The 11,856-nt window shown below is 52.1% G+C and overlaps 1 protein-coding gene across 1 annotated transcript in view; it reads left to right on the top strand.

Moving 5' to 3' along the window:
* LOC109383608 (regulatory-associated protein of mTOR-like) overlaps positions 1–11,104 on the top strand; it is a 43,556-nt gene extending 32,452 nt beyond the window's left edge. Inside the window, exon 3 of the mRNA XM_019644199.1 lies at positions 10,888–11,104. Within this exon, the coding sequence (XP_019499744.1) occupies positions 10,888–10,951 (64 nt within the window). The 3' untranslated portion in view covers positions 10,952–11,104. The remainder of the gene's footprint in view (positions 1–10,887) is intronic.
* The last annotated feature ends 752 nt before the right edge of the window (positions 11,105–11,856 follow it).

The following is an 11,856-nucleotide window of genomic DNA, read 5'->3' on the forward strand; positions in this document are numbered from 1 at the left end:
TCCACCATTGGCACCATGTTCCCTTTTTTTCTGGCTAGTTACAAGACCCTTATCAGATACATGATTGCAGATCATATTTGCAAACAGTTTTCTCCCATTCTGTGAGTTGTCTTTTCACTTTCTTGATGGTGTCCTTTGATGTGAGAAAGTTTTTTCTCTTGATGAAGCCCATTTTATCTCGTTCTCCTCATGTTGCTTCTCTTTTTGATGACGTATTTAAGAAACCATTGACTAACCCACAGGCATGGAGGTTTACTTGCCTGTATCTCCTTCTAAGAGTTTGGTAGTTTTAGCTGTTACACGTAGGTCTTTGATCCATTTGAGTTAATTTTTGTCAGTGGTGCGATGACGTCTTAAAGAAGCGTGCCTTGGACTTGATTTTGAGCTTGGCTCCTACAGGGATGACAGGACTTGCTTTTGAATTGTGTGAGAAGGTGAACTCCGGAGGCTGCAGGGCTCTCTGCTCAGTGCGTTCTGTGTGGGGCGCGACTGGACGGACTGGGGCTGGAGCCCTTTCCTGTGGAATCTTAAAGCGTGTGATTCTGAGTTTCATCCCATTGGGAGAAGATAAAACCTGAGCCCATTCGTATCTCCTCCATACATGTCTGCAATTTTAAAAGATGATTATATAACAACTCTGAAAAGTGTTTTTTCTATTCTGGATTAATCAAATTGCCAACATCACTTTAAAACCACAGAGAATCACACTCTTTCTCGTGACAGGGTGTCAGGGCCAGACACTTCTATACTGTTTGTACTGGGAACAGCTACGAGGGCCCTGTTTTTAATGACAGGTGAAAATTGGCGTCAGACAAAAAAATCACCCTTCTTTAGCTTACGGGAACTTCTTCCCCTAATTCTGTATTCTTCCCAAGCGAACCAGAGACCCAGGCCTTCAGAGCAGGAGGGTCATGGGACTTCTTGGGGGTCATGACTCACGCACCTTGTTCTAAAGTAACAGTTAGAGAAAGTGCAAAGAAACCATCTTCTTCATGTTTTCCTTTCTTCCATTGTAATGTTATTGTGGTTTTTTTTCCTTCATCACATTCTCCACGTTCCTCAAGCGGTTAAAAGAAGATTAGGATTTGAGGGAAGGACAGAGCCGTGAACTCAGGCCTGACACATGCAGCCAGGAGGCAGGAGGACGGGCACTGCCAGTGTCCCAGGAGCCTCCCGGACGCTGGCCCTGGGCTGGCCTCGCGTGACCAGGACCATGTCCCCGTGCCTGAGCACAGGAACGAGCCTGCCATCGTGCCCTGCCCTGGGCACCAGAGGAGGACCATGCCTGCAGGACGAGGCGTGATGGGTGGAACTCTTGTGTGCATGTGCGTGTTGCCATAACCTGGGCATAGAGGTCTTCCCATAAAAATACCAAAATTATCCACACACATACCTGACGATAAGTCACAGGACAGCACGCCACCTTCGAGCTGTCTGGTGTCTCTGAAGGTGCCTAGTACATGGGAGCTGTGTGTCCTGGTCTGAGCAGTCATGCTCACGACTTCCTGGCAGCGGTGAAGAGGCTTGGGGTCGGCGAGGGGCTCTTCTGACGGGCAGCATCCATATTGACTCATTCTTCTCAGCGCTTGTGTACACACGGCTAATAAAAGCAGGGGTTATGTTTCTGATGCCGGCAGGGTCTTCCCACAGGAACAAGGACATTGGCAGTTCCATGGGCTCAGAGGCCGCCCGCTCCCTAACAGCGGGCTCATCAGGTCCTGTAAGCTACAGCGCAGGTTTGGAGAGACCATCAATGGAGGGTAATGCCCCGAGGCCACTGACCACATACCCAGCCGCAGACCAGGAGCCCGAGCCGGGGAGGTCGGCAGGCGTGACACTGCACCCTCGCGCACGGGTGATTTGGGCGGACGAGGACACGTTGTGTATCGGGCGTGTCCAGGAACCCCATCTGGGTTTGCAAGGGGATTGGAAACCGTCATGAATGCCCGTGTTTGCTCCCAGAGGGCCAGGAATTCCGCAGTCCTCGCCCCCACGCCTTGGGGACATTCATTCTGGTGTTTCCCATGCGTTGTGTGCTCACGGAAGCGCATGTGTGCCTGGACCCACTTCCTTCACCTCCCGGACGCTGTGCAGTCTCGTCGGCCATAGAAGACGTGCGCTCGGTGCTGGTCGGCTCTGCTGTGGCCGGAGGCCCCACACGGTCCTCAGGCTGCCATGTGACGGTCCAGTCAGCCTGCTCCCATCTCGGCTCCTCATGGTGTGAAGAGCCTGTGGTGTCTGCCCCTCCGTCCACCTCCCTGGCAGCCTCCCTGCGTGCTGCTAACGTTCAGGTGGTTTATTTCCCTTACATGCGATTGGAGGCGTGAGTGCAGAAAAGCATAGAGGGAGGAGAGGGGTGCATGGAGTCGGTGTAACGTTAACTGTCTAATGTGACTGCCACGAGGACCTAAATCCTAAGAAGACAACTGCTAGGCAGCGGTTTGCGGCCCAGGTCCCAACCGGGAGCGGCCGGCTCAGAAGCACGGCCAGGGCTGCGTGTTCCGCAAGCTCTCAGCGAGGACGGCTGCCACTCCCGGCCCACACCTTCCCTTGTTTGCTTCTGCGCAGCCTTCATCCCCCATCAGGAAGGAGTGTCCACTCACTCCCTCCGTGTCACTCCCTCCGCGGGCGCTGGCGGCCAGATGGCTTGCTCTGTCCCCCAACCCCCGCTCTGGGGGCCTCGCAGGTCCAACCCGGGACGCGCTCCACAGGTGTGTCTCCCTGCTCTGACCGACGCTGACAGCCACTCAGCGTGTTCTCTGAATGTTGAGAGGAAGACAAGCAAGCGTAGGTTGGTCCGAGTTTGGGTCCTGTTGCCTTAGCACCGTGGGGTGCCGTGGCAGACGGGGTCACGCTCAGCCACTTCCTGGCTGGGTATTTGGGGAACCCTCTGAACCCCAGTGTTCTCCACTATAAAATCGGAATAATAATAGCAAGTGTGTAGACCGTCCACAGGAGATACTCAGTACGTGATGCTGTCCCAACCTTAACCTCCCTCACACCCTAGGACACCCTGCTGGGTGGCCTGAGCCAGGAGGAGGGTTCCGGTCACAAGAACTTGGCTCAGCGTGCAGCTCCGGCCCCTTCCCGTGCTTCCAGTTGTACGCTTCTGCCCGGAAGTGATTTCAGACTTAAAACTGGTGCTGCTGCAAAGGAACGGAGTCGGAGGACTCAAACATCTTCATAGGAAGAACGTTCCAGGTTTACATTATGTGGGACCAGCTCAGAAGAGGCGCCTCCTCGTGGGTGTTTTGAAGCCGGAGTTGCCGGCGCTGGCCCGTGTGGGAGCGGGGCAGCAGCCGAGGTCGGCCTGCTCTGCTCTGCGTCCTGGAGCACACCCGGCCTGCGGGGAAATGGGGCGGAGCCGAGCTGTGGCCGGGACAGCCCAGCCGAGGCCATTTCTAACCGGACTCTCGGCCCCAAGGAGTGTCCTTGTCCTCATAGGGAGTGTGAGTATAGGGAGGAGCGATTCATGCCCGTTGCCCCAGTCCAGCCTGAGATGCGAGGGCCGTGTGTGTCCTGATCGCAGGAGCCGCCGTGATGCTGTGTGACTTCTGTTGGTCTCAATCCTGTTTAAAGTCCCTAGCAGCTGATTTCTGCTCTCACTTGTACATTGGAGCAGAGTTGGGGCGTGGTGGGGCCACCAGCCGAGCAGCGATTCCAGGGTTCTGCAGTGATATCAGTCGCAGTTCTCTGTAGTCACGACTGACTGAGGCCAAAATGACTGTGCACGTGGGCCGTGAGGTCCCAAGCTCTGCTGCTCTCAGCATATCGCCGGCTTGCATTTTTAAGTAGGGTCAGCTCTTCTGACGCTGTCACGTGGATGGTAAGTGGTGGCGGTTGGTGCTGCTGTCCGTCCTTACCTCCAGGCAGGGGATGGCCCCTTGTTGGCCTGTGTTTCCTGCAGCCTTGTGGACACAGGGTGCATCGTCGTGAGAGCGAACTTGTGGATGTAAAGGAGAGATTGGGGGTCAAGGGCATAGCTTCTTATTAATACAGAAAGAGCACATCAGACGGCAAGAAAGGTATAATAAGAATAAACATGGTGCAGATGGTTGTAACTTAACTGTTTGGTTCTTTAAAAGAATCACTTAATTTTTACGTAAATTTAACTTTTGGATCTACTGCAGGCTGTTCTGCATCCTAGGCGAGGTCTGGTGAAGGCCCAACTGTGTGGGAATAAACGGGCATTTACTGGAAAACCCTCCATTTCCACCATTGGCACCATGTTCCCTTTTTTTCTGGGGTACTTGGCTCCCCGAAAATCACAGCCTGGGCCACCGCCCCCTGCCACTTCTCAGCACCACCCGCAGGTTTTCATGGCACAGGAAGCCACCACTCGCCCGAACTGTGCAGCCAGGGCTCACGGTGGTCCTGGGCGAGGGCTGGGGCTTGTGTGTCCTCCCGACTCAGCCCCTTCCTCCTGGCGGGCTTCTGTCCGTCCCCCTCCGTCTGTGTCAGGTGGGGGCGTAAACATCTTCGTTGTTTTCAGCTGATAGGTAGAAAGGTAGGCTTTGAATCAGGCCCAGGAGCCTGGAGAACCGGAAGCTGTTCCAGAGCCGACTTACCTGCGGACCATCCCAGGAACTGCGCCGGGTCTGGAGAAGCAGCTTGTTTTGTGTCTCTTTGCTCTGGTTGGTGTCCTGGGAAGAGATTTGCCTTTTTAGGAAAGAGTGTTGGTTTTCTGCTTTTGAAATCAGCTCGGTGGCTTCTCTGTCAGAAACAACTGTATGTGATCCCAGGATGAGCCCGTGGGATAGGCTGGGGCCTCCCTTTAAGTCTGGGCGTTCTGCAAAAATAGAGACAACTGCTAAAGTTTGAAGAATTAGATCTTTTCCTGACATTGACTCATCAACAAGGGAATGTGTGTGTTGGCTCACGCCTCTCCCTCTGCCCCTATCCCCCCCCCATCTCCTTTTTGTTATAAGACAGTTTCCAGACATTCTACAGAACAGTTGAGAGAACAATGGAGTGACCCTCCGTGTGCTCACCGCCCACAGCTCACAGGTGTTGTTTTCCGTGCTCTTTTGTTTCCTCGGCTCTTTTTAGTAAATTACAGACATCATGATGTTTGCCTCCCTGTACTTTAATACGTATTTCTTTTTTAAAAAGACGTTTTCCTTCTGACAGCAGTCTTGACTCTTGGTCTCTCCTGAACTCAGATGACAGAACCGTGTGAGATAAGCGTCGTCCCCTGGAAGTTCTTTCCCGCCGCCTGCCAGGCTCCATGGGCCGCAGGTGCCCGGGGACCCGGGATGTGCCCGCCTGCACGGAGGCTGCAGGGACAGCTCGCCGCAGTGTGCGTGGGGGCTCAGGGAGGAGCTGCCCCGTGCCCCCCAGCTAACGAATGGCCCGTTTCCTTGAGCCGGCGGTTCCCGAGGCTCCTAAGCGTCCTCTGTGTCTCGTCCTGATTCCTGGCCTAGAAGCTCCTCAGGGGAGTAAGCTGTTCTGTACATTTAAAAGCGGCAGCTATTTAAAGTGTATAAATTAGCAAAGTGTCTTCTACTTTTTTCTAATAACAAGTGGCGTACTTTTCCATTTAGTTACAGATACCCGATGATTGGCACACCGGTGTCATGTGGGTTGGTTTTTTTTCTTTTTTTTTTTTTTAACCGGCTGGATTAAATGAAATGCCAAGGAATTTGCTTGTTCTACTTTTACTAGTGTATTTATTGCCACTTTGAGCTAGCTCCCCAAACTCCTTTTTAAAAAGGAACATTTAGAGCCCGACATCGCGGCCGTGTGCTTCAGATCAGAAGGACTGGGCTGAAGTAGCCGCCTGTGTGAAGCCTCGCTGGCCGCTCGGTCGGCACAAGCTCCGGAGACGCCCTGTGGCAGCCCGTGAGAGGGATGTGGCCACGGCTCGGCGCTCCCACCGAGCACGACCCCTGAGCACGACCCCCGAGCACGGCCGCAGCTAGTACTCCAGACAGTGAGCAGGCATATTGGGGGCCAAAATCAGAGCCGAATAACAGCCTGTGGTGGGGACGAGCCCGCGGGTCTCCTGCCCTCCCAGCCTTGGCCTCGATGCAGGCCGCGTGCTGGGACTGCCCAGTACATGCTGAGAACAGGACGTCCCGGAAGCCACATCTTCCTGCATGTTGGAGGACGCAGGGCGGCCGCCCCCAGAGAGCACGCTGGTGTGCTCACCACTCTGGAAGTCCTCCGACGTGTTGCTCAAGAGCTCAGGCTCCAGCCGCGCAGGCCAGGTGCTTTCAGGGGCGCCACCCTGAGTCACCTGCTCAGCAGAAAGTCAGAAGTGACTGAAGGGCCCTTATGAACAGCAGCAGGCACTCCTGTCACTCCAGAACGGAGATAGAGAATGCTTCGTATCCTCCAGGAAATTATAGAAAAATAGTCCCTGTGGAAAAAAAATGAGATGACAAAATAAGACATCAAGATGAACAGAGAACTAGCAAAGAGAAGGAAAAAGTTTAAGAAATCAAATTTAGTTCCAAAATTTAAGTGACTTGAAATCTGTGGGAAGTAGAGGAGGTGTAATAGGAAATGAAAGGCAATAAAAAATAGTGAGTGGGGCCGGCCGAGTGGCGCGTTGGTTAAGAGCTGGCTTGGGACGCCAGCTCTGCGCAGCAGGGCCCCGGTTCGGATCCCACATGAGGGCCAGTGACACTGCCCTCTACAGCTAAGATGGCGAACAACAGCTCGACCTGGAGCTCAGCTGCCATGAGTCGCCGGTGATAACGGCATAGGCTGCAGCCTCTGCTGCAGTGGGCTGCCGTAAGCTATCGTGAGTAGCCAGCAGCCAGCGTGAGTGACCGGCAGCTGCCGTGAGCGGCCGTCCCATGGCCGGTGACCAAGCTGCCTCACCCGGGAAGAGCGCAATGATCACACCAACATGGGCCAGTGAAGCGACGTCCTCCACAACTAGACTGAAGAACAAAAGGACAGCAACTTGTCTGTTCCCCTCCCCCAATTCCCCTACGCTGTTCCCATCCCCAACTCCCCAAAAAAACCTTAAAAAAATTTTAAAAAAGTAATGAGAAGCATGAAAAATAAAGATTCAACATACAGATAATTATTCTTTGAAATGAAGAATAGAACAAATAGTAACAAAACAGTATGTAATCTGCCATATTTCAATGAGTGTAAGCTTGCTTATTCTTTCCAGAAAGTTACCGTGACTCAGGGTACCAAACCTGACAAATGGATGTGGACACACACACACACACACACACACACACCCGTACGCACGCGCACGGCCCCGACAGATCAGGTCACAGTGAGACATCGCGACTGGAAGCCTGCAGCATCAAAAGCGAGCAGCACACTGGCCGAGAGTCATCCACGGCTGCTTTGATGACTTCCTGTTTGCTGCCTATTAATACTATTCATCATCTTAATAGGTGACCAGAGGAAAGTGATTTGATAAAATTAAAAATGAAGTTAATAAAACTTATAATAAAAATATGTTTGCATAAGAGGAATTTTCTTGTAAACCAGCAGCCAGCACCCTCTCCTGCTTCAGACTTGCGGCTCATTAATGTAATTAGAATTAAGAGAGGGATGTTTGCCAACTTCAGTTCATTCAGCAAACCATTCTGGAAATGTAGTCAGTGTAATAATTGCATGAGGAAACAGAAGGTGCACATTCTAAAGAGAAGGCAAATTAGCATTATTTATGTATGATAGGAATTTGAACTCTGCCAAAAATAAAAACAATGAAATCCTTTGGAAAGCTATCAGCAAATCACATGAGTGCTCAGCAAAGTGACTGATTGCGGAATGATTACGTCCACGCAGACCAAGACCACGAAAGTCAGGGTGGCCCCTCTGGAGGGTGGGTGGGAGCAGACGCCATGGGGGATGGGCAGGGGCCTCGACTTGGTCACATACTGTTACTTAATCTGGGTGGTTCTGTTTACTGTATTACTCCTTAAACTCTCATCTGCATCGCATATACTCTTCATATATGGTATACTTAGCAATATTTTAAAAATTGTTACCATTTCACATATTAAAAATAGCCAGCAAGGAAATATTGGGAAGGAAAGAAAATCTGACTCACAAAAGCAACAGTAACAAATGATGACAAAAGCATAAAGTAGCTAAGGATGAATTGGACATATATGGAGAAAATGCCATAAAACTTGACTGGTCGATGTGAAAGGAAGTTTGAATGAGTGGAGGGGGGACCGAACACATTATTACCTGGTGAGATCCAGTAAATTAAGGATAGAAGTTCCCCCTAAATTAAACCATAAATTTAACATAATATTGGCACCATGACTTTAAAGTCCCACTAAAAGAATAAATGTTTGGGCCGGCCACTGGGTGAGCGGGAGGAGAGTGACATGGCGTCAGGTCCTGCAGGGCCTCGGAAGGCCTCGCCACGGGCTCTGCATTTCATCCTGAGTGTCAGGAATCCTCTGGAGAGCTTGAAGCAGATGAAGTGACTGACTCCAACAATTTCCTCTTAAAAAGGCTCATTCTGGTCGCTGGGGAGAGAGGCAGGGACGGCAGGCAAGAGTGGGAGCAGAGAGACTGTCCCACAAGACCCGAGAGGTGCTGGTGCACGGCCTAGGGCTGCAGGACGGTTGGCAGCATCAGAAGCCATTTTTGGTGGTTGCAGTTGGGGTGGGGGCACTGCTGCCATCTTGTAGGTCGAGCCTGGGATCTGCCCCCATGGCCCTAAGCGTCCATAGTACCTGGCTGAGAAACGCTGGCCTGAGGGTCAGCGGGCCGTTGAGCAGTGTCAGGCGCTGAGTGACTGCCTGCAGCTCGGGACCCGCCCACTGTTCGGAGATGTCGTGCGGGACTAAGAGGAGTCGGAATGGCCCGAGCCTCTGCGCTGCTGACCAGTGCCAAGCAGTAAGCACTACGTAAGTGCGAGGGGCGGAGCGTGTTTTCATATGATGAACATCCAGCTCAGGGGGTCCGAGCCATGTTCGTCGCCTCTGGTTGTGCTACTACTTGACCTTCGTTGCCCATAACACTCTCGTGTTCGGAAAAGGAAAACTTAGCGTGAAAAACAAAACCCGTGTTAGCGTTTCTGTGCAAAGGGAACTGTGCCATCGGCTGATGTCACATCTGATCACAGTGACTGGTTTATTCACGCTGCCGTCACATGTAGAACCGTACCAGGAGCATCCTAGGGCTGCTCAATGTCCCTTTTTCTAATTTCCTATTTAATGGAACTTTGCATTTGCAGTGGATTTATAATAGTGTTTATTTTCCAGTCAATGATTTAGTTATTTTTATGTTTAATGCTTTGCAAATTCCAAAATCTGGTCTGTGATGAATCTGATTGTATTAACTGTTTTTTCTCATGATTTTTGATATCACTATGGGTGAGTCAGTAAAAAACTCTGGGTTCTGTTACCTTCCTCTGAAGAGCATTGAGCTCTGTTCTTTTTTTNCCAAGCCAGCTCTTAACCATCGCGCCACTCGGCCGGCCCGAAACCGTTGGCCTTGAGCTCTGCGCCCTGGGCTCGCGCTGTGTGAACTGCGGAGTGCGCGAGGGAAGCTGGCGGAAGGCGACCTCACCCACAGTTGCTCCTTTAAGGGTTGTGCCCCTTCCGTTTCTGCCTGATCCGTTCACTCCCAGGTGCTTTCACATGGCTGTTTCTGTATTTTGTCCAGAGCTTATTATTATTGGCAAAAGGATTCATCTGATACAGATTATTCTGTCATTACTCGAATCCAGAAGTCCCAATCAATAAGGGTGTTATAGATAAAAAGACAGGTGACACAGTAGCTTGGTTTGCATGGGACGCAGAATTAGACTGGAAAATGCATTTCCTCTTGTTGTCTTTCTGCACTGAGAGGCCCTGCTTTACATGAAACGGCTCTCAGGGCTGCACGTGTGCTGGTCCCGGGTCACAGACGTGTGGGAGCGCTCGCAGAGCCATCAGAAAGCCGCATGAACCGGATGCGCTCTGGACAGAGCGTGCAGCAGCCTGCTGCGGCGGGCACAGCTGGCCCTTCCTTTGTTCCTTGTGCCCTGCGAGTGAGGGGACGCTGGACGAGCCAGGCTTTCTCCCCAAGGGCGCCCACTTCGCGCCCCACCCTGCAGGCTGCGTGTCAGGCACCAGTTGCCCAGCACACACTTCACGGTCTGTCTGCTGTCTTTCGGCCTCCGGGTCTGTCCGTCCCTCTGTCTCTCGCGCACCCTTCTTACCTGCCCACCATACACCTGTCACGCCACGTCTCCCTGGATGTGGCCTGGCTGTTGGACTCGTCCCCTCGCTGGGCCCACTGGCCTTCTCTGATTTTCCTTTACTTCTCATGTCCAGCCAGTGATGCACAGAAAGGCAGGTGTCAGTGTATTTCCTGGGCGACTTTTGCTGTTTTTTGGGGGGCTATTTGTTGTTAATTTCTAAAGCAGAGGAATTAAACATTTTCTCCACTAAAAATACTAAGTTGCCTTTTTACCCTGCACCATCGATTCTGTCCCCTGGCAGGAAAAACAAAAGATGGCTTCCTGCCCGCCAGCCCCTCCCTAGCTCCGCCTGTGCGTCTGATGTTATGATAATGAACATGATATAATAGAATTCACTTTTCTTTGTCTTCTCCCATAAATGTCCTTTGTCCGCCTGGAGGCTATTCACCCGCTCTCCTGTCACTCTCCCCAGCGTACTTCTTAGGAAGCAAAAAAGAGAAAGTCCGGTCTGCCCATTATTGAGGGGGCAGCTTCCTTTGTGTGGCGCCCGGCCCCTCCCCAGGGGCTCTGCTTCCTGTCGGGCTGGCGGTGAGAGTTCCTGCCTAAACCCAGAGCTGCCGGGATGAAGGAAACCTGGGTTTAGTTTTTCACCCTGCTGCTCTCTCCCCCCGGCCCCCCCCCATCTTTACTTTTTCTGCAGGACTGTTGCATTTTCCTGTTAAACATCTATTCGTGCGTTTGATTCACTTTCTTTTCTTTCTCCGCAGGTTTTGCATGCAGAAATGCGTTAGCCTGGTGCCTGGAGTCACACTGGACCTGATAGAAAAGTGAGTACGGTGGTGAGGGCGTGGCTTCCTGGGTGGAAGGGGGCGGGGAGATGCGTCTCGCTTTTCCCGTTTGGTTCTCAGAAGGGCTTCTGCCAGCAGGATGCCTCCCTCCATGTGGGTCTGCTCTTTTGAGTTTGGATGGTTGCATTGATGCTCAGCCTGGGACAAAGCTCAGTGCCGGGCCAGGTTAAAAGAAAAAGAATAAAACGCTGAAGCCTTTTCACATGTAACGCCTCCCAGCGCTGAGCCAGAGCAGAGACCTGTCCTCCACGTGCAGGTCATCTCCGTCCCACGCGCAGTGGTCAGTGAGGGCGCGGGTTCATGTCTGTTGGACACGCGTCCATCCATGTTCCCTCGGCGTGTGGTGACACACAACACCGGTAAGCAGTTGCCTGCCTGCGTCTCCTCACAAAGCTGCTCCAGGCGCGCACACACTCTAGTTCTCTGCCATCGTGAGCGGGGTGCGGTCTGCTGACAGACAGCTCTAAGCGTGCTTCGAAAACCCTTACAGATGCTGAACACAGCGTCATTATCAAGAAATGTCACTTGGAAAAGAGTTTTTTAAAATAAGAAAGGACTAGGTCTGTGTGGTCGGCCAGCCTGTTTGGTTGCTTCCTCGACAAGATTCCCATCAACCCCCTTCTCCGGTCTCTGCTGGGCTCCATCTCTGGGTCTTCTGTCCTTCCATTTCTAAGTTAGGGTGCACTCCATCACCGTACGTATAGGGCCATCTACATAATTTCTCAAGGAAACCACGACCTTAAGATTTCACGGCTACATTTTATCACGGTTGCGTTGCTTCTCACCTGTTCAGACCATTCCTGGTTTGAAATTTCTTTGATGCTGTTTTAGTTTGTTCCCTGTGAAAATCTCCAGAGCCCCTGCGAGTGGGCTGAGCTGTGTTCCTCC

This window comes from Hipposideros armiger, unplaced genomic scaffold (genome assembly GCF_001890085.2).
Source record: "Hipposideros armiger isolate ML-2016 unplaced genomic scaffold, ASM189008v1 scaffold_87, whole genome shotgun sequence".
NCBI classification, from domain to species: domain Eukaryota; kingdom Metazoa; phylum Chordata; class Mammalia; order Chiroptera; family Hipposideridae; genus Hipposideros; species Hipposideros armiger.